Below are 23,288 nucleotides of genomic sequence, written 5' to 3'. Positions count from 1 at the left end.
CTGGTGTTGCCACTTTTCCATATTGGTACTTAATAATCACAAGTTGAGCTGCAAAACGTTCCATTGGCATCAAGCAGGATGTGTTATTGGCTCACCATGAATACGAATACCGCATCTTAAAAGTAATAGCTTTGCCTGGACCTGTTTCAAGCCTCAGGATGGTTTTAAACTCACATTTCTACAAAATTCATGTGATGAGAGGTCTCTGGGAATTGTTAGTTTCAGCACTACCTAATTAACACTCTCATGCATGCACAAGTAGAAACTGCATTCCAAAACACATCTCCTTTTGTCTTTGAGTGAAAATGTTTGTCTTGGCATAGGGATTATTGCTCACCACCAATTAAGATTTTTGGGAACATTTGTAATTATTCATTTTCTTGAAGTTACAGAGAAAAATGACAGATAAAAATTGAAGTGGTATTATTTTCAGGTAACATTTGACAGTGAATTTTTAAAACCTTGTACTGGTAAGATGAATGGTCACATTGAGAATGCAAAAGAAATGAGGTCTTCAGATTCATTCTTGGCTAGCAGAAGGCACTTTGAGCCACCAGTTTAATTTTGATAAGTGTTTAGGGTTATCATACAGATGAACAAAAAACCTCCCATATTTGTCAATCCTCAATATATTTCCTTGATGGAATTGGGATGGTGGGAATATCCCAAGGGAGTTAAGGAAGTTTTCAATTCCTGCTAAGGAAGCTTTTTTCCAAGTAGAGGCACAGACGATGACCTGGTGCATTATCACAGTGTTGTCTTTGTTCCTTAACATCGTCTGTCTCCTGTACATTCTCTGTTTCACTTTTCCTTTTCATTGAGTTTATGATTGTTTACATTCTTCTCAGTGTATCAGATTTTCCCTCTGTCTTCTAATATATTATTATATTATGTCTTCCTTCATTTTTAGATACAATTTTTTTCTAGCTTTTATCCATTAGTTCCATTTTTCTTCGTATTACATTTATCCTTAAACGTCAGAAGCCATTATCCATCATTACTCAGAGAATGAGTAGCTGCAACTTAATTTGCCTACCTACTGGCATGTAACATCTGATCTCCTCAGTAAGTTTCTCTTTGATTTTTCTCCAAGGCTTTTGAGAACAAAAAAAAGTTGACGTGTTATTTAAATAAATTATACATATCTTACTAGCTTTATTCACATTAGCCTGATTCACATTTTAAAGATCGTGCATCATTTATATAAGTAATAGGAATATTGTTTTCTTACTAGCTACTGAGCAATATTTTGCAATTTGTAAATTTGTTTGTAAATCCATTGTCATAATTAATTCTAGGATGAAAGACAAAACCCCAAATCTGACATTTCTTTCAAATCAAAGAAGGACAAAACAGTTTGGACATTTTCAAGGGGGAAGGAAAGAAAATGCCTTTGAGTTCCTTTACAGTTAGAGGAAATGTCACATACATAACAAATATTGTTATTTTATTTATTATTGATTTTAAATACCCAAATGTATTCTGCGTAATCCATAGGCATAATGCTTTACTTATAGAATTTGGACACCAAAGAGTTATTTAATCTGAAGAAAAAAAGGACAGGTTTCTCTTTAGGTTATGCAAAGTCTAGGCTTGATTTTAAGCATTAACATAGACTTTCTACATGAACAGGAACAAGACTTCAGTAATAGTTATGCAGATGGATGTGGGCTCCTCTTCCTGCATTTGAAGGTGTTTAATTACAGTTCAGGTTCAGACAATAAGGATGGCACTGAACTTGCGTGAATACACCCTTTCCTTAGAGACCATCTTCATGTAAATCAGAATTATGGAATTTACCCATATGGGTCATACAGCCTATGACTTCATTTAAAATAGTGTAATTGGTAATTAGGCAATATAACTTTCAGCTATTAAGGAAGTAAAGTTCAACAATGCACTTGACTTAATGCATGAAAATACATTTTTCCCTTATTAAAGGTATTTGAAACTCTGAAGGTTATTCAAAACATCCGATCTCAGAGTCTAACATTAGCTGATTAAGCTAATTGGCTTGTTTCCCTTCATAGACAAAAGAAGGGATGATTTATAACAGGAGCCATAGACTTCCAACCTAAATTTTAAATAAACATCATGAACGCTACCTACTGTATCTTTCCTACTTGTTGGCCCACACTGATCTTGAAAGTCTACTCAGAGATCATAATCTTCTTTTCTCCCCAAAAGAGGCCCGTGAATAGGACTGGTGGAAATCACATTTTTATCGTGGGTAAGAGCATACCCAAACTGTAGTAATTTCATAGAATCATAGAATTGTTTAAACTTAAGGTCATCAATTGCAACCATTAATCTAGCACTGCCAGGTCCACCATGTCCCTAAGTGCCACATCTATATATCTTTTAAATGCCTCCAGGGGTGGTGACTCAACCACTTCCATGGGCAGCCTGTTGCAATGTTTACCAACTCTTTCGGTGAAGAAATTTTTCCAAATATTGTCTAATCCTCCCCTTCCATAACTTGAGGCCATTTCTTCTTGTCCTGTCACTTCTTACTTAGGAGAAGAGACTGACACCCACCTTGCTACAGCTTCCTCCTCTTCTCCAGACTGAACAACCCCAGTTCCCTCAGCTGCTCCTCATAAGACTTGTGCTCCAGACCCCTCACCAGCTTCGTTGCTCTTCTCTGGACACACTCCAGCAACTCAGTGTCCTTCTTGTAGTGAGGGGCCCAAAACTGAACACAGGATTCAAGCTGCGGCCTCACCAGTGCCGGGTACAGGGGCACAATCACTTCCCTGCTCCTGCTGGCCACATTAGTTCTGATACAAGCCAGGATGATACTGGCCTTCTCGGCCACCTGAGCACACTGCCCATATTCAGCTGGATTTTGGCCAACACCCCTAGGTTCTTTTCCACCGGGCAGCTCTCCAGCCACTCCTCCACAAACCTGTAGCATTGCCTGGGGTTGTTGCAACCCAAGTGCAGGACCCGGCACTTGGCCTTGTTGAATCTCATACAGTTGGCCTCAACCCATTGATCCAGCCTGTCCAGATCCCTCTGCAGAGCCCTCCTACCCTCCAGCAGAGCAACACTCCTATCCAGCTTGGTGTCATCCATAAATTTACTGAAGATGCACTCGATCCACTTGTCCAGATCATTGATAAAGTTATTAAACAGAACTGGCTCAAAACTGAGCCCCGGGCAACACCACTTGTGACCGTGAAGTCTCCAACACAGAGGGTGAGATGACACTGCCCCACCTGAAGCCCAGGACTGCAGTCTTGCAGTTGTCCCAGGACCCAACACATCAGACATGGTCTCCCACATGGAAAGATAGCACCACAGACATCTGAAAAATCCTTGCAGATTCAAGGAATAGAAGACCATGTATACATCCAGTGTACATAAAATGCAGCAACATTTCCCTTCCTGTTAACATTTCAATATCCATGCAAAATGGACAGCCAGCCAAGAGTTTTGGTTCAGAACAAATGCACTTCAATTCCCTTACAATGATACATCACTCTTGCATAAAGCACTTTGGTATTTTTAACCTAGTGACTCTCCTTCATTGGGCTTTTCAGCCTACTTGAAGCTTCTGTGTGTGAACTTGTGCCGGCAGTTCAGCTGCCATAACAAACTGTGCAATTTTAAAGAGCTTGTTTTTAAATTAGTGTCATCATAAGATATTCATTCGTAAAGTGCTTATTTATCATCAGACATAGATTTCCATGATAATTCTCAATTGCTTTACTTATTGTTCTTACAGTATGGTGAAGTCATCAGAGAGATGATGCACATAAACACAAAATCAAAGGAAAAATATCAAAAGTGAGAAAAAGTATACAACATGTATATGCCACGAGTATCCAAGAATAGCACTGTTACCAGGATTACAAAATGGAAAAAAATCATTTTTACAGTGGCTAGGGCAAAAGATATGGCTATTCCAATGAACTTATCCCTTAGGATCCGCAGTCCAGAGTCTTTCTGCATATGGAATTTCTTGTCTCATCAAAATTTGAAAAGATCCCCACTTTCCAACCAGATGACAAGTTGAATGTTCCTACAACAGGTTCTAGTACCCCTGAACTTTTGATGTAGCATGAAAAATTTAGTTTAATTTTTTTCTAATTTGATTTCAATTGATTACTGATGTTTTGTAAAAAGAAAATGCAGTACCAATATTGGAAAGGTATTTCAAATACAAGTTTCTTCCTGAAAATGTTAACATGGAACTCTGCAACTTTTCAAATATTTCAGCATATGGAGAGATCAGGAATAGGAAAAAACCACAGTCTTACAGTCATTTTTTTAATTTCAGCATAGTGGATTTTTTCTATGTTATTTTTTTCACTCTAGAAAGTCCTAATTGTTACTGAAAATGACCCTCCAATCTCATTTCATGCAAATCACATAGGACAGTTAAAGAAGACTGTGCAAGTTGCTTTTGTTGTTGAAGTCCTTAATACACTTTGACTGATTTTTTAACACATTTTAGCAGATCAAGTACAAGGAGATCCAGATCTTTTTTTTGGAGTACAATTCAGAAATATTGCCTCACTTCCTGACTCTATCTTATTAAATTCCATGAGACTTTCTCTAATGAGTTTAATGGGTGAAATGAAAGATTCTTATACAGGGAAATCAGAATTTCCTTTGAATGCTTTACATTATTATAGAGATTTATTAATATTAATTTGAATTAATATTCTGATGCCTGGGGTTCTGGCTGACAGAAGCATGCATAACAAATGCACGTTTATTGATTGTATTGACCTTCTGTGGACTTCTTGAAGTAGTGCATGAATCTCATAGGTTTACAAAACACAGGCTGAAAACAAAGTGGGTCACTGTACAGTCCTTACAACATGTTGATGCTATGAGGAGAGGTATGTAATCAACATCTGAAGACAATTTAATAACTCAGTTGCACTTACGAATCTGCTTTGTTGTAATATATATCAGTTATCTTCTGTCTTTTCCCACTCCAGATTACTTCTGCTCCGTATACCAAAATTCACTGAATTTCACAAAAGAAATTGAGTACTAGGTTTTTTAAGTGTGGAAGAGATTATGGGAATCTCCAACCTTTTCATTAGATGTATGAAATTTTTGAAAACAGTGTTTCAGGTTAAATTTTCACTCTGTAAAGATAGGGAATATTTTTGTTATGCACATCTGTGTACAGTGGATATTAATCTCTGGGTTAATGCTTCTGAACATAAAGCTGGATGGAGGCAAAATGGTAAAAAATCACAGTCCAATTTTTAATAAAGGCCCAGTAATGAACAGTGTGAATAAAGACAGTTTGTGCAAAATAGTAACTTAAATAAAGTTCAGCACTGAAAATAGTAACTTAAATAAAGTTCAGCACTGACAGAGCTATCTCACTTCAACATATTTTTTAGAACACTGAAATTGAACTGTGAATTAATGAAAGACAAATTCCTCTTACACAGTCGAGTAATAATCTGGCACAGGACTCAAATGTATAGCAATTGGTTAGTATCTCTAACCTAACACTTGAAGAACATGTCATGCAAGAAAGGCAAGCTGAATGGATGGTGTAAAATCTGTGACTATCTCATAAACAAGAATTTTTCATTTCAGAAAACTAGTTTTAGGTAAAAAGCAAAGAAAATACAGCAAAATCAGGTTTACATTTGTTTGCAAAGCATGTAGTTCAAGGTAAAGATAATTCAGTGTTCCAGAGAAGTTTCCTTAATCAGCATTAACCCAAGCACAAAACTTGCTCGAAATGCAGAAGAAAAGCCTTTATTAAAATACTTGTTTCCATTCAACTGATTTTTTCAATAATCATATCCACTAGGATACAAAATTAAATTTAGAAAACCATTTACTGTATCTTAATTAAATACCAAAGGCCTTTGGAACATTTTTTCTAAGATCTAATAACAAGATAGCCAAATAAGATGTCAATTCTGAAATAAAAAGCAAATTGTCCCCTGTGATTTGTGCAGCTTCTGAGTTTCAGAACTGTTTATGTGAGGAGTGGCTGAGAACAATCTCTGATTTAAAGGACTGATTTACCTGTTTTCTCCAAAATGCTCAAACTCTCCACATATTTTTAAGCATGTGAGAGAGGATTCACCTGTAAAAGGTTCAGACAGGGAATAAATAGAATAAAATATTTTAATGCCTGAAACCAATAGTTAGGAAACTACTTAATTAGTAGCAGTGAGTAGAATCTGTCATTAATAGTACTTTAAAACTTAAGATTCACAGACACAATCTAGGCATCTGGGATGTTAAGACTCTGCAGGCACAGGCCACATAGAATCCCCAGACATAAAATCAGACACAAGAGTAAAACCAACATAAAAGTACATGAAGATGGGGGAATACAAATAAATAGAATCATGAGGTAATATGATAGCTGATGCTTTTAGTATGCTAACTACTGCCATGGTTTTAGAAGGAGCATAGAAGAGAATATCCAAATGAAAAAGGAGGATGAGACATTTTGTGGATCTTGATAGGAAGCACGTCCCAGCTATAACAGGCTGCCAAGGCGAAAAGTGCTTTGCAGAAATCATCTCTCTCCCTGAAATACTCATGGACAGAAGCTTAATTCATAAACATTACTTATTACTGCTCCTCATGGTTTGGCACAGAAAAATATTAGCATTTCATCTGAAATGAATTTTTATCTGGGATGAAAAAAACCCAACAATAACAAAAAAACACCACCCAAAACAGTCAAAGAAAAGAAATGTTATTAGTATTGCTTACAGCTGCTGTGTCTGATTTGAGAGCCCATTTAAATGCCATTGTTAGAATAGTTATGAGAACTACATTCCCAGTGTGATACAACCATTGAATCAAAAGAAAGAAGGGAAATGCCCACTAAAAAAAAAAAAAAAATAAAGGCAAAGTTTTCCAGCTGTGGTATTGAAAATAATTTAATTTGCAGAACTCTAGAAAGTTTTTACTCATGGCTATTTTTTTTCTGGTACTTTGAAAGAACATGGAATATTAGAGCTGAGGAGTTCTGCTATAAGTTCTTTTCTATCAAAATAAAATCTTGCATTTTTTTCTAAAGTAAACATTTTAATGAAAAATCATTGGTAATAAAGTTTCAGTAAAAATAATGTAGCAATTTTCTTAATGAATACCGATCAGTAAATTTCTTTAAAAAAAGAAATTGTTTTGTTTTGAACAATCCAAATGAATTTTCCTGGTTCTTGACCGCTGATACAGATCACAAAACCAAAACAGCCATGTACAACCTTAGTCTGCTTTTATAAAACTGATTTCCAAGAGACAGCAGCTCAAAAAAATACACTTGCAGACAAACTGCAAGAGTCTAGAATTAATCTTAAAAGTCCCCTGCTGCCTTCTGATATAAAATACTCACTTGCTATAAGCATATAAAACGTTAGAAACAGTAACACTACATGAGACTCTGTATTCTGCCTTAATCACAGAATCAGAGAATCACAGAATAATTAAGGTTGGAAAAGACCTTCAAGATCATCAAGTCCAACCATTAATCCAGCGCCACCATGTCCCCTAAACCATGTCCTGAAGAGCCACATCCACATGGTTTTTGAACACTTCCAGAGATGGCGACTCCACCACCTCCCTGGGCAGCCTGTTCCAATGCTTGACGACCCTCTCAGTGAAGAATTTCTTCCTGATATCCAATCTAAACCTTCCTTGGCGCAACTTGAGGCCATTTCCTCTTGTTCTATCGCCAGTTACTTGGGAGAAGAGACCAACACCCACCTCACCACAACCCCCTTTCAGGTAGTTGTAGAGAGCGATAAGGTCTCCTCTCAGCCTCCTCTTCTCCAGACTGAACAACCCCAGTTCCCTCAGCCGCTCCTCATAAGACTTGTGCTCCAGACCCCTCACCAGCTTCGTTGCCCTTCTCTGGACACGCTCCAGCACCTCAACGTCCTTCTTGTAGTGAGGGGCCCAAAACTGAACACAGGATTCAAAGTGTGGCCTCACCAGTGCCGAGTACAGGGGCACGATCACTTCCCTACTCCTGCTGGCCACACTAGTGCTGATACAGGCCAGAGAGCCTGTATCTTAAGAGCCCTGTGGGAGAGGGCCACTGTTAAAGCTGCTATATACAGGGAACAGAGAGCAATCCTAGAATCTATTTTGTAGTTTTATGGATGCACCTTGGTCAGTCTCTGAGAACTCCTGGCCACCGAAACCACTAGAAATGCCAGGATGCAACATCCCCATCCAGGATCAGTGTGGCTGAAATCAAGGTCAGGAATCAAAGTTCTACCTTGAAGTTTCTCTTCTGAGATGAACAAATAGCAACTGATTCAAACTTTTGAAGTTTGTATCCTCCAAGACAGGCCTGGCTGGCAATTCTCACAGCTGGAAGGATTTTCAGGTGTTTAATCCCTCAGAGTCAGTGGAGAAACATTTGGTCTCTGTTTAGTAGTCTCAGCTGTCCCTTGGCACATCTAACTGACAGCTCCTTTTCAAGGCAGAAGGCAGTAGAAGCTGCCAGAACCTTCCTCTGAGAACAGAGAGAAGGTGCAGGATTATGCAGGAATGTGAATTTACGATATAGTTTGTGGAAAAAAAGGATTCAAGGTGAAAAATTCTCTTTCCTGAACATGAATAAGTTCCTACCCTTGAGTAGACTCCTTCCACAGACCTCCCCACTTTTTAAAGAATGGATGACCATTAAGCCTGTAGTTCGCATCTGCCCACGCAGCTGAAGAACAATGACACCGCTGTTTTCCCGAGAAGCCACTGTGCTGTCTGGGAGAGGGATACATTGGTCAACTTTTATGTTCCCTGATTCTCAGCACATAATGGATGTTTTGGTGTATTCACCCCAAATCTCCTTTACTGGGCACAGCAGAGGACAATTTGCTTTACCTAAGATCTGAATCACCCAATGTATATGTCTGTACCTCTCCATTGACTAATTAAGTAAGCTCAGATCAGTTTAGCACTGGCCTTAGGTGAGATCAATCTTGCTCTTCTCCATCAGTGCTCTAAAATGTCCAGATAAAAATCTCTTTGAAATAAGAATGAAATTATGGTGTAAAACCATTACTGCTTATTTTGAACAGAAATAGGTCCTTTTCTCTGTTATCTATGACTCAAGGATCAGACAATACCCATCTCAGAGAATCAAAGAACTTTCTCTGGCACACATCCTGAGCTCGAAGATGAGCTTCACTCTTTGAGAAATGCAACAGTCAAGTACAGCCCGCTATAAAAAAGCCTCAGAAAAAAGCAACTGTTTCCCGCCTGGGATCTATATCCTGACCCGGAGTGGGTTCCTGAGCACTTCAGAGGAGAGATCAGAGGAGAGATGCGTGGTTTACAATGATCAGTTGGAAACACCTTGACTGCATGCCTGTGGGCATGGCTTTTTGCACCTCCCAAATGAATTATTACAGTCGAACAAAACACGGGGTCTGTGGTACCTGCTGCTGTTTGTTATTGTTGTTGTTCCCAGGGTGCTGCTTTGGCCCTGTTGTCTTCTGCTGGGAGAGAGCAGTTAATGCTTTGTCAAGTATGAATCATTTGGTCTTCTGGCTACAAGAGCACAACCAAAATGAAATGAAACAGCAAACTGTCATGGAACTTGTGGCTGCCAGTAGCTGAAAATGGCGTATTAAGTTCAATGTAGTGTAAAATAACGGGGGGAGATGATTAGAAAACACTAATTACCTTTACCCAAGCTCTTGTACTGGGAGATCCCCCATGACAAGGACTTATGGAGCAGCAACAAGTAATTATAATCCTGCCAGAGCAATTGCTGCATAAGTAATTAAGCTATCTATTTTTTTATTATTGCTACATAATATCAGTTATAGATCTTATAGTAAAAAGAAAAAATATACATAAACTTTCTCAAAAGCTTGAGTGAAGAGATGACAGTTTCTGAAGCAGTTCTGTCTGTCTGGGTTTTTTTTCAAAGGAAAACAACAACTATGTTTTCATTACTCTCCTTCTATGTAAGGTGATTTCAAGTAATCGGCTGTTGACAAAACCAGACAGAAACCTGCAGTTAGTTTTTTGGTTTCTGGACATTCACTTCTGTGCAGGAGTTTCTAGATGTTTGTATAAATATCTGTGGTCAGAGCAAGTAATTAACTAACCCATTTTAGCATATTACTTCTGCTTAAACCCTTCAAGATCTCTATTATAAATTATCTCATTTTAATAGAGTGATAGAAAGTGTACAGCTAATGTCCAGCCCTGCATTTTGTGACAGTTATCCTCCTCAAGATATTGCTGAGCTGACAATACATTACAGTATAATTTTCATCATGTCAGAAATGCTGGGGTAAAATCAGGTTTTGGGTGGTTATCGTGCACTTCTTGTTGCTCAGACAACCTCCAGGTGATGCACGTTTGGCTATGAAAAGTGAACTGATTTAGCCAAACCCTGAAACCTTTGAACACATGCAGAGTTTGGAAAATAATTCCAACAGTAGCATGTTAACCTACTTTGTTTTAACTGCTAGGGTAAAAAGAATAATTTTCCTTTTGGTATTTGTTGGTAGAACTATATTAAAAATCAACTAAGCCAATCATGGTTAAAAAAAGTCAGCATCCAAGATTAACATTGATTTTTGTATATCAGCACTTAGAGACAAAGAATTTTTAACAGAATACTAGTTAAAATGTATTAAATCACCATGTTTTATAACTATATGTTTTCCCAGGATAGACATGACTTACTCATTATGATTCAGCCTGTCTCTACTTCATTGGTACTAATCAACATGAATAAAGGTTGAAGGATATGGCCCTTTAGTAAATATAGATTTTATTTTATTAACTTTGCCTTCCTAATTAAAATACCATTCATTTAATCCATTCTGGTATTACAGTGTTTCTAATTAATAGGAAAAGAGCAACAGAATTCAGCATGGGCCTTATTCCTTGAAATAATACATGGCTTTTTTATTTGCTCTTCCTGAAAGCAGTATCTTCTTGCCAAGATTTATAATGTCTTTTCAAGGCAGTAGTGAACTGAATTCCACCCGAATGAGGTTTAGAGAGTTTTGGTATTTCATCCACGTTATCAGTTGCCTTCAGACTTAACCTCTGGAGACACAACGGCTTCACTAGAAACTATCAATTCAGCCATAGTGAGGGGGAATGCGCTGCTGTGTGCGCTACTTTGTCATTTTAATAGAGTGATAGAAAAATGAATTACACCACAAGTTTACAAATCAGAAGTTCTCATTACTCTGAGTAAGATTCTTCCATAATCACTCAGCAACGTTTGTGAGATGGGTTCCTTGGTATAAATCTCTGCCACACGGGTAATGTTTTTATGTTCAGATCTTCAGGGTGTTTTAAGTACTCATAAATCATTTCAAATGTGGAGTTAGAGAAAACATCTCTCTGCCTTTCTGATTTCCGCTTTCCTTCTCGAACCAAAAAATGGAGTACGTGCAACAATAGCCGCAAAGCTGGGACAACTGAATGAATCCTAGTGATCCAGTACTTACTTTCCTTTATCTGCCACACACTTTTCTCCTCTTTATCTGTACAAAGGACCTCTGGGGGATGCAGAATGTAAGATGTGAACAGAATTGATGGCATATTTGCTTAGAGAAGAGACTGTTCCTGGACCACATGATCTGGAACAGATGCTCTTTATCAGGAGGTGGTAACATGGAGCTACAAGCCCCTGGGTCTTCCCCTCTCATAAATCCCTTCTCTGTATCCAGACATGTGTGTGGTTTGTGTGCGTGCAGTGAGTCACTGCTCCTAGGTGCAGACTCTGGGATGGCGCAGATAAATCAAAAAAAGAAAGAGAAAAAAAAAATTAATGGAAAATAACATAACCATATACTACAGAGAAAGGTAATAGAAAGGAAACAGATTTTAACTGCTAATCACTACCTTCCAGCAAACCTCTATTTGTCACAATGTTAATTTTAAAGGAGCAGAAATAGGTTTGGGATTTTTTTGGAGAGACATATGCCAAGTATTTAATGGAGATAATTTTTGGCTCACAACTTCATTAACCAAAATTCTATAACTGTTCTAAAGATCAGAAAACTTCAAGGATAATATTAACTTTCATCCTGTTCTGACTACCTTTAAATCTTTCTAGGAATATATATTGGGTCACACTTTCAGTCTTAGTTTTAATGTTTTAAGTACACAGAAAGTTTAGCCTACACAGAATGGTGGAACAACATTCCAACAATGTTGGAATTTAAGATCTTAATTTCTTTATACCTCTTGAATTCTTGAGCAGGTTGAGGGAGCTGATTCTGCCCCTCTACTCTGCTCTGGTGAGACCCCACCTGCAGTACTATGTCCAGCTCTGGATAGGACAAATGTAAGGGCTTTAAACTAAAAGATGGTAGATTTTGACTAGATCTGAGGAAGATACTTTTGACAGTGAGGGTGGTGAACCACTGGCACAGGTTGCCTGGAGAGGTGGTAGATGCCCCATCCCTGGAACCATCCCAGGTCGGGTTGGACGGGGCTCTGAATAACCTGCTCTAGTTGAAGATGTCCCTGCTCACTGCAGGGAGGGTGGACTAGATGACTTTTACAGGTGCCTTCCAACCCAAACCATTCTATGATTCTATGATTCTTGCCAGAGAACAGAGATACACCCACAAATAGACACAATTTCTCAGCAATGCCACTGACTTGATTTCATACAGAGCTGCAAGTTAGGGTCTGTTGACAATATGGAGTTGTGTTTGAGATCCTCTCACTGTCTATTTTTCAACTGTGTGGATCATCTCATGAATTTGTCCTGTTGGAATGAAAATAAATTTTATAAAGTGCTTCAGGGTTCTTTGACACCTCTTTTTCTGTGCTTTTCCCCATGTCTCATTTCCACTAGGAGAATAGAAAACTCATGTTATTCCAAAGCATAAAACATGTTTTCCTTTAATACTGAAAGCTGTCAAAGCAGATTGAGGGTAAGCATAACTCTTCAAATGTATAAACAGTAGTTTTAGAAAGGCAGGGAATTAACTGCTTCCTTTGTTCATATGGAGAGGACAAAATAATGGGCTTAAAAAAAAACAGTTTAAAAGGGTAGGTTAGACATTAGGAAGAGTATAAGGAGTAGTTAAACATAGGAAACCATTGCCTGAGGAGGCTGTGGAATTTTTTTCTTTGAAAGATTTTAAGCATATCCATCCAAAGATGGATCAAACATGAATTAGGTACAGGTGAACCCGCAGTGCAGAAGTGAAAGACTTGAATGACATCCTGAGTCCCAGTCACTGTCATTTTCTACAGTGCTAAGACACAACCCTACTTGAGTGTACTGACTGACAAAACTACCCTCCCTTGGTTGTTAACATCAGCCTTAGAGAAGAAAGATCAGATCCTTCAGGAATTAAATAATTTCATTGGACACACTCATGATTTGTCATGTCATGAGGATATGTTCCTTACTAATTATTTGTTTCCTGTTGAACAAGACTGCCTATTCAGCTCACTGGAGTAGTGTTGCTTTATGGTAGTACTTGAATAATCAAAAGAGCTTGGAGCCTCATAGTCCAAAGGGCAACACAAGTACATAGTAAAATACATAACTTGAGATGCTCACTGTGGAAAGCAGTCATCAAAGACAGTTACAGAGAAAAGCAAAGACATACAAATGCAATGACACATGCAAAATCACTAATAAATATAGTGTCAGTACTAGTATCAAAGCTCATATCTCCTAGGACTAAGCTCTGCATTCATCATCTACCCCTGTCTGTACTTCTTTTTCACTCATAGCAGTGCACTGCACAAGGGCTCCTCTTAGAAAGACACCAGCTTTGTCTTAGGAGGTTCCTGAACTGCAGATGAGTTGTCGGTTTAAGAATGCTCCAGGAGAACTGGTGTCACTTTTTGCCAGTCATTTGCTGTTGACCACTTCTAGAAACAACATATTGATTTGGTGGACGTTTGATCTGACCTGATACAGCCATGTTTATTTTCTAATGTTATGTTTTCAGATGTGTGGGACCTGAATTTCCTCTCAGAGACATATGCCAGCCTTATCGACATAAATAGAAGGTGTGCTCACCTGCCAATATGTACCCTAGGAAATTCTCTGGTGTTTGCTTGACACCATGTGACACCCACACACTCTCCAGGGAAAATACAGGATTCCTGCAAGGGCAGGAATCCATTCATATTAGTGATTTGAAATTGGACTGCAAGATGCAACATTTATTAGAAACAGGTCGGATAGATATCAAAAAAAAAAAAAAAAGAAAAAAAAGGATTTTAAAGAGAGAAAAGAAAACCAGGTTGATTGATTTGTTTTCAGTGTAGATGTTTGCCTCAGTCATCTCCCTAAAATCCTCAAGCATAGCTTGTGGGGTCTTATGTTAATAAGAAATAAAATGGTGCTCCTTTCCGTTATTACACAAACAGCCTTGGCCAGCCACTCTATGGCTGCAGCGGGGCACACATCTGCAGCGCGGCACAGCTGAGGGCTGTTTGTTCACCTTGAAGGTCTCTGAGCCAAAAGGCTGCCAGGTAAATGGAGACCATAAAGGTCCTTTTCAAAACTGTTATTCTTTACCTTCTAATTTGCTTTACCTCTAAGGTCAAAGTTTGGATACGGGAAGGGAGACAGCTTTTCACTTCCCTAATCTCTTTACATCTCTAAAAAAGCAGACCTTTGTTTTACCTTTAAGTTCTTTGTCTTTTGGGTGACAATGAAGATTCTGACTTAATGCTGCTAATTGTAGCGCATTTAATTACTAGGTATAATATGATTGCTGCTTCCTTGGGCTACACATTGATGCCTGAACAAGACAACTGAGAGATAAATAAATGAGTGGGCAGCAGACAGTTGCCTCAGAGGAAAGAGCATTCAGGTGAGGCTGTAGCAGGCTCTTATCTACCATGGATTGAACCAAAAGGGAGCAAACTCCTCATATACAGGCTGGCATTGCATGATTGTACCCTGAAAGTATTTCTTTACCTGCTTATTTTGTCACTGGAGAAGAGAGCTGCACATGTATATTATATTTAGCTTCCAAATTTTTATCAAAGTTATCCAGTTAGAACTATTCTAGACAGAATAATTTTGGCTGATTAATTTTTCCTTGAAGTAGCAGAAATAACCAAAAATTAATTTTAAGCGTATTTCAGGTCTGCAAAATTTCATATACCCATTTATTTTACAAGAACTTCTCCACCAGTTGGACTTGTACAAACACAGAAAAAGGCATGTTAACCCACACCATACAGCATACTTTCAGGAGGGAAATTTTTACATCCTCTGCAGTGAGATCTTTCTTCATCCAACAGACACTCTTACAAGTCTCACGAAAGATGTCTTTTTAAATTATTGAAAAGAACTAATTTCCCTCAGTTCATCTATCTTGCTTTAATTTTCCTTCAACAATAGTTGCCCTTTTTGGTTGCTAACTAGATTTTCTTCATATATTGCTGAGCGTCCTATCAGTCCAATTACTTTTGGGACTTCCTGGAACTAATGGTCTTCCACATTTTATTCTCCCTCCTTATCCTCATCTCTGCTACTCACCTTCTACTTAGCTCTTTTTGCTGCAACATCGGTGAGCCTCAGAATCAATAACAATTTCCTGCAATCCATCTCCTCAGGAGTTAAGCAGGTATCTTTTATTAGGAGAAGTGATTTGTGAAAGTTAGAGAATACGTGGGCTGAAGAACGGGCACTGTTTCACTGGGCCTTCTGCCCTCTTGCAGAGCCTCACTTGAATTGCTTGTGATCATGACACTGCTAGAACCAGTGTCCTCCCCTTATCCACCTTCAGCAGGACATGCTCTACCAAGGATGGCATGCTTAGGAGGGTTCCCCTTAACCTGAGGCACAGACTTTTGCATGTCACAGAATTGAGTGAAATCTGAAAATGCAGGATGTGATTCTTCATCTTTGCAAGGACATTTAAGGATGTAGTCATCAAGTCCTGATGTCACTTCTAAGCACAGAATCTCTGTGGGATGCCCTGTAGTTCTAGATTTCCCATCCCATTACTGCAGATATTGTAAACAAAACACAATTTTATGTTATTTCTGTAAGCCCTTGACTGAATAAGTGACTAAGAGCCATGTGGAGATTAAACCAGACTGATAAATTTTGGCCACGTTTCTCCAACTGGACAGCTGAAAATCAGAATCAATACTGGAGCCTAAGGAAACATTTCCATCTCTGCTAGATCTTCTTACTGGTTGTATTTAATTTTGTCATTTGATACAAAAAGAACTCCAGATAATCTTAATTAACTTCTCTTTACTCAAACTGGAACATATAGCACATGGAAGTCCCAGTAATCCCTTGCTGATCAATATTGCTTCTGGAATGTCATTTGGGAGCTGGAGGTGTTGAAGACAGCCATTTTATCTCTATATGCCTCTACTTTCACTTTTCCTGTCCCTGCTCCTCTCCTTATTGTAGGGAAAGTCCTACTGCACTGCCTTTGAATCACACGTCCTTTGCAAAATTTCACTCTCTTGCTCTGCAAGTTTGTACAATGGCTACTTTTATACTAATAAATAAAACAAACCAGGGACAACTCTCTCATCTGGAGGCAAAAGGCATATAAGGCTTGCATCTATATATCTGGACAGTCTTCTACCCCAAAACAGAATATCTGTGTCCAAACTGCATCTTGGTAACCACCCCTTACAGTGCTGTCATCAACACCATGTCCAAGTCGCATCCTAAAAGTGTTAGTTGTTACAGGATAAAATAATGCCAGCGAGCAAAAAAAAAATAAAATTATCCAGTACGGCAGTCCTGTTAACTGGCCCCATTTTATTTAGGACAGTTGTAGTCAATATGCATAATTTAAGTTGTGGCTAATAGTTTCTATTTTATTATGAACAATCATGTGAACTGGCACTGTAACATTTAGTCATTCTGAAGGTTGTTTTGGAATCCTTGTAGATGAAAGGCATCAGATAAAAAACACTGGAGAGAGTTATCACGGAGGTTTTGCCCAAACATCAGAAACTAGTAGTCAAAAGGAGGAGGATGAAGGTGTATCTACAAAATGTACATGAAACAAAATTTCAGCTATTAGGGACGACTATGACATAAGATGAAGAAGAGCTGAACATCACCTACAACCAAATTGTTTTTATCTACACAATTAATACTCCATATTTCTTTCTGAAATATGCTCCAAAGTTATTCTACTGTGTGAATGTATTATTCATTCTCTAATGAATTTTATCTGAAAGGATATCTCCTGGCATATGACCTGTGGATGACAAACACAATAAGGACAAACAGATGAAGCCTGGTGTCCATATCTCAATTAAGTTCAATAACAGTTAGGTTAAAATAACATTTTTTTCACACTTGAAAGTCAGCGCACTCACCTTTTTATTCAAAGTTAAGTTTTTAATTCCAAATCCTCAAGGTGCATGAGGTAAATATTTGCTGAGCATTTCAAATGAATCAAAATGAATCAAAAAGCTCTGGAATGTTACAATTACTAATGGCTTACTATCTTTCACCTCCGTCATGGGCAGGCAATGCAATTTCAGGAACTTAATAGTACATTAAGAGTGGAGTGTTTATTGAAGGATATCTTTTCTCCTCCCCTTGGGCCTTTACAGAGTGATTTATCTGATATGCACTCTCCTTGGCCACTCCATTTTCTGTTTATCTGAGCATAAAACAGGTGCTATGAGAAATCCATGCCCTCCAAAAATCTTAGTATTTTTGCAAGGCTTCAGATAGGAAATATTAGGGGTAAACCCAAATCAGAAATGGAACAAAGGAAAACCTAAGAGAAGTGGAAATGTTGATTTCTTGTGCTTTCCCATAGAGCTGCTGTGTGGCTTTTGGGACTTCAGTTCTTTCTGTGCATTTGGAAATGAACTAAAAAATTCTCCACAGAACAAGGGGGAAGCAGAACGCATTTATGGGGTAACAAACAAGTATCCATTAGCAGACGAAGTTTTCCATGTGAGCCCATTGCATTTAAGTGACAGGCACTCTCCCTACACTTGCCTCTTTTTACAACCTTCTCATTTGAATGGGCAGCCCAGAACAAATCCAGGATCAAAGCATGAATGAAAGTATAAATCTTACCCTAGTCCATTTTCCTGCATAGCTTCGCAAGAGAAATTAGTTGTGTGAGCCTTCTTTTATTTCAGGTGTAGCTCTTATCCCCTTTGAGTGCTCTGAACGATCTTTTCTTTTTAAAATGTTAAATGCCTTTTTCCCCTATATAAATGATGCACAAAATGGTCCCCAACATAATCTGCTTGTAAAATCTGGATTTGTCCTGGTGCCACATCCATCCCAGGTTAGTACCTTAGGCTGTTCTACACAAAACCAACTACTCAGCCTACCTCTGGACCAACAGTTAAATATTCATAGTCAACAGAGACAAATAACTGAAACCAAGAGAGCACACAGCGCATCAAGGTTCTGGGAAACAGACCTTTAAATCCCTACAGGTACTCAGGCCACTAACGGACAATCGAATTGGTTTCTTGCATCCCAACTGCCTCAAGAAGCTTTCCTGCAAGTTCCCTGCTTTTTCTTTTGCTTTTTTCTTTCCCCTTTGCTACGAAGCCTAGAGATTATCCCACAGCAGAAGGAGAACATTTTTGTTAGAATGAAATTTCTGTGGAACATAAATAACCACTCTACAACATCCCACACTCTGCCCATGAGTCTTGCTGTGCTGCAGGAACATAAAACAATCCACTTCCCTGACTAAGGGTGACTCAAAACAGAAGTCCTCAGTAGGCAAAACTGGTTGTTTTATTTCTGGTTTATAGCTGGTTTTAATATCAAATCTGAACCAAATCTGTTGAAAGGAGATGGGAGATTCCTAGATCCTTGAGATCTCCCAAGTGCAGAGCTGTATGAGAGAGAATACATCACTCCAGCTGTCTTCAGCTGCCTGATGCAGCCATAAGAATGCTCTGGTTGGGTGAAGGTAAGTGCAATTAATTTACATCTGTACCCAGCAACTACTGGCTGGGGACAGGTTAACCTATGACTGAGTAGCCACTTCTCAGCCATCACCTTGGAATCTCTGTTAATAAACAGAAAGAATAGAGAAAAATTCCCTACACTTCTCATTTTCTTTCTTTGTAAACACTTCCAGTTCATGGTACATTTTTCACAAATAAATTGTATAGTACTGCCACAGGCATGGGCACACATCAATTGGTCTGGTAGAATGAAGGATTTTTGTTTTAACTTCAAACACTTTACAGTTTAGACTTCTGAGAGAAGTTATCACTTTCAATTTACTGAATGAAAGTCATATACTGAATAACAACTTTCTTATAATTAGGCATGACAGCTCCCACTGCAGCTGGAAACAGGTATTTTTCACTGAAAAAAAAGCAAAACCAGTTCTCCCTAGACCTTACTTTTTTTAAGAGTTAAGCTGTGTTTCTCCATTCTTATTCACAATCACCAGTTCCTGAAGTCATTATTCATAAAAGCACCTTGAAGGGCTAAGTTTAGCACTGTTGTACATAAACAAATGCCATACAAAATTAAATATGGTTTGAAGTCTGAAGGAGTTAAGGGCCAACATATTTTTTGAAAACAATGCTTACGTGTTTCTAAATTTTTGTTCTGCTGCAGAGAATTGGCAACTTCTTGTACTTAGGATAAAAGAAGACAGCAAAGGTCATGTGGCAGCAGATTCAGCTAGAGACAGCAGAAAGTGGCATTTGCTCTGCTTTACTCTAAACAAATAGCAAGTACGCTCTTCCACCGAAGCTTTTCCACCTAAGCTAGTCATCAAGAGAGTCTTTGTACAAGCCCTTTTCTAGAACGTGGTTTCTCTGAACTATTTGAAATGTCCGCATTATAAACAAGGGTCCTAATACAGTCCCATTTTTCTTCATTAACTATAGAGGGAACTGTGATGACTACACCACATGGAAGCATTTAAATTGTAAGCATCTAAATATGTTTAGGTGAATCTCATGCTGAGGACTGTGGTCCCTTTGGGTGTTAGTCCAGAAAAGGATCAAGATAATCTGTGGAAGAGCATACAGATAAAACGTATTTGAAAGGAAGGGCACACACAGTCGCCATAAGACAGAGAAATAATTAAGAAATTCACATCTGAAATTGCCAAAATGTAGGCCGATACCAAAGAGTAAGGCCAGAGGCACGAGTCCCTGCTGTTGCCTGTTTGCTTTCCCCTTTGCCCAAGGGGGAAGGACAGCTGTGTGCAACAGGGCAGACTTGGAATAGAGGCTGGTGTACCAATAGAGCTGGCGTACCAGCTTCCAAGACAGCTGGGCATAGCTGCAGTCCTTACATATTTCCCTGAGGGTCTCAGCAGGACAGCTGGTTTCACTTACACCATTTTGTGTTCCTGTAGGGTTCATTCTTAGGACAGCATTGGGTCATCCTTCTAATAATGCACTGGAAAGGCAGGAGACCACATTAGCTGACTCCCAGTATGCTCCATTTTGTGGTCAAGACACCATTTTTCTCAAATCATTTAGGGCCCACTCGTTAAATATATGACTAATACAAAGATCCCATTAGGTTTCCATCGATAACTTTTACTTCTCTGCTTACTAAGCCAGGGTCATTTCCTGCTTGGTGAACACATCTGAGTATTCTTTTCTCCCTTTGGTGGTGAAGGAAGGAGCCACTGATATCATTAAGTTCCACATAAGAGAAAGTACTGCCTATATATTGCCTTTAGGACAGTAGGCACAGGTCAGCACATCGGCTCAGGAAGAAAACATGATGGTTAACAAACTTTGTTTTCAGAAGATCTATTTCACATTTCCACCCAGCGGCCACATCAGCAATTAACACAGCGTTACTCGAATGAGGCATAGCTTCAGGCTGTGTGTGCACATGATGCATTTTAAACTGCAGTGAACAAAAAGGATGATGCAAATCAAATGTTTGTGTGTCAGTCTTCCCTTATACAATGCTATTAAGACTGGCCAAGCAGATTTGTGTTTGCCTGGCATGTCATGAGAATGATGCATGTCTTTGTAGAGTATGTACCACTATGACATGGCTGACGGTACCGTCTATCTTTCAGATACGTGCATGTATAGGAGAGACCATGAGTATGTGTTTTACATGTGCTTTACTGGACTATCTTATTTTTTTCCCCTACTCAGAAAAGAGGCTGGCTATAACTGCATGATACTACTCACCTGCCCAGCAGCAAAAATTCTCCAGCGAGTCCCAGGCGCCTCATAGCCATCAAGAGCCCTCTCACAGTCATGCCTTCACAGAAGCAGGCAACCACTCTTGCCTTGGGCAGGTGGCTCCGAAGCTTTCGCAGCAGCTTGTCAAAGCTCTGTTCACCAGCATTGCTATAGATCTTGTAGGAATGTGCAATGCAGATCCCTTCCTTGGCCGCCATATCTTTGAAAGCTTCCATTCCGCTTTCACCATAGTTTCCTAAATACAAACAGAAGCACAGATGCATATATTAAAATGTGCTTAGAAATCTCACTTCTGTTTGGCAGCCTGCATCTCTGCTGCAACCAAAGGCTGTTAGGTACCTCAATACCTATGAGGATCTGGTTCACAATATGTACAACAGTGTGTATATAAAATACAATTTCCTCTGATTCTCTTCAGTTGACTGACTGTGGTCAAGTGCTCTGGGTTTTATTTCAGAAAATTTAAAAAAAATATGTTCAGAATAAATTTTTAGGCGTAACATTTTAAGTATAAACAAAACAAAACAATACAGCATGGCTTTGTTCATAATGAAATCTGAAAATCAACAATTTTTTAATTACACTGAAAGGTAAAACTTATTCTGTTTCAAGAAAGAACTTCTGGAGAATGAGTGGCAAAATTGAGAATTAACATTGCAGCGATCACAAGATCACACATGAGCTAATGTACTTCTGTGTTGTTTGGTTGTTTTTTTTTTAAATTAAGTGTCTACCAACACAACAGGAAAAACTTCATATTTTCTTTCAATCTATTCTTCCCTTGTGGGATAAACTGGTAATAAATATTAACAGACAGATACATTTATTGTTCTTTATTCTGTCTCACCGTAGAAAATTTCTTCATAGCCATAAAAGTCACCGTGCTTAAACAGTGGGTGTACTGATACCATTGACAATCATCCTGACCAGGATTGTCTCTCTGGTTCCCCGTGCTCCTCCATCTGCCTGTCTAAATCTGTTTCATGTCTCATTTAAATAAAAAGGCCTTTGAGGCAGGAAATCTTTCTTCAAAATATTACATTAACCCCTCAGTAATATTCCACAGAAATACAGTCAGTAAATGTATAAGACTCAGAGTGTTAAAGTAATGCTGTTGCAAGGAACTGTGGCTCCTTCACTTATTTCTGTTAGTTTGCAAATAGAAGAATCTGTAAGGAAAATGCTTTCTTTTACCAGCATAGTCACAAGTATATAAGAGCACTGACAGTGAAACTGCATGTGAAGCAGTGAGAATCAGAAAAGTGGTTTTGGACCGTCATCTGTTTTTGTGACCCTGGACATTGGAGCCATCAAGCATTCAGCTTGTCCACCTGGGGAATTGTCCTTATCACTCTGATGTTAGAGTTTAGAGGCTCTATTACGCTCAGCACTGTACATGAACATGAAAAACAGTCTTCAGTTTGAAGATCTTACCATCTGAATAGCCAAAAGAGACAAAGAACAGAAGAGAGGAGATACAATTACCTTCATTTCACATCAGGAATGAATCACTGAGACCTTGAAATGTCCAAATGGTACCCAACCAGAATGGCAACCTGAATGCAGATCCCTTTAGCTAATAATGACTTTCATTTTCCTCCCTCTTGTTATTAGGCCTGATGGAAAACCCATTACTATGCAAATAGTGCCTGGACAAAATGTCATAGGATTTTTAAAATCGGTTGTTGCAATGCTTCCTGGGAGTTGTAAATCAGGTGCCCAGTGGTTCCCCATGTGTCATGCTCTTAGGGCAAACTGTGTTTCCTGTGGTACGTGAGCATCAAGTGAATCCCGTGAGACGCTGAAGCAGTTCGGATAGAGGTTGATGTGGTGCCTCATGAAAGATGTATTATAGCCTCAGAAGCCAGTCTGAAGGAAAAATGAGGGTCAGTCACATTTAACTCCCACTGGGCCCTGAGGCCATCTAAAATAAAATTAGTCTGTTTGACAGGAAATACACTGTTTTGTTTAAAATTATTCTCATTTAGGTCAATCTGGATCAACACTAAATGCTCTGTTTCACATTTACTAACAGAACATAAAAAGAAAAAAAGACTGTATCAAACTTTGCAATAGTAGATGAAAATTTGAGGAAAAATTGTTCCATAGTATATGAGACTGAAATTCTGAAGACTTTCTTTTCTGACAAAAAACTGTCAATGGAAAATTCCCAGCCAGGTCTAATTGACTTACAGAACTGG

General features: G+C 38.7%; 1 protein-coding gene across 3 annotated transcripts in view; it reads right to left on the bottom strand.

Annotated features, from left to right (window-relative positions):
- GRM5 (glutamate metabotropic receptor 5) overlaps positions 1 to 23,288 on the bottom strand; it is a gene marked incomplete at both ends in the record, with an annotated part of 282,842 nt that overhangs the window by 128,324 nt on the left and 131,230 nt on the right. For all 3 annotated transcript variants that reach the window (XM_081997027.1, XM_081997025.1, XM_081997026.1), the window contains one exon: positions 21,073 to 21,322. In XM_081997027.1, the coding sequence (XP_081853153.1) occupies positions 21,073 to 21,322 (250 nt within the window). The remainder of the gene's footprint in view (positions 1 to 21,072; positions 21,323 to 23,288) is intronic.

Source organism: Phaethon aethereus (assembly GCF_964289735.1).
Source record: "Phaethon aethereus genome assembly, chromosome: 1".
NCBI lineage: Eukaryota > Metazoa > Chordata > Aves > Phaethontiformes > Phaethontidae > Phaethon > Phaethon aethereus.
Note: the sequence above shows the minus strand (reverse complement) of the source record. Positions and strands in the feature narration are given on the sequence as shown.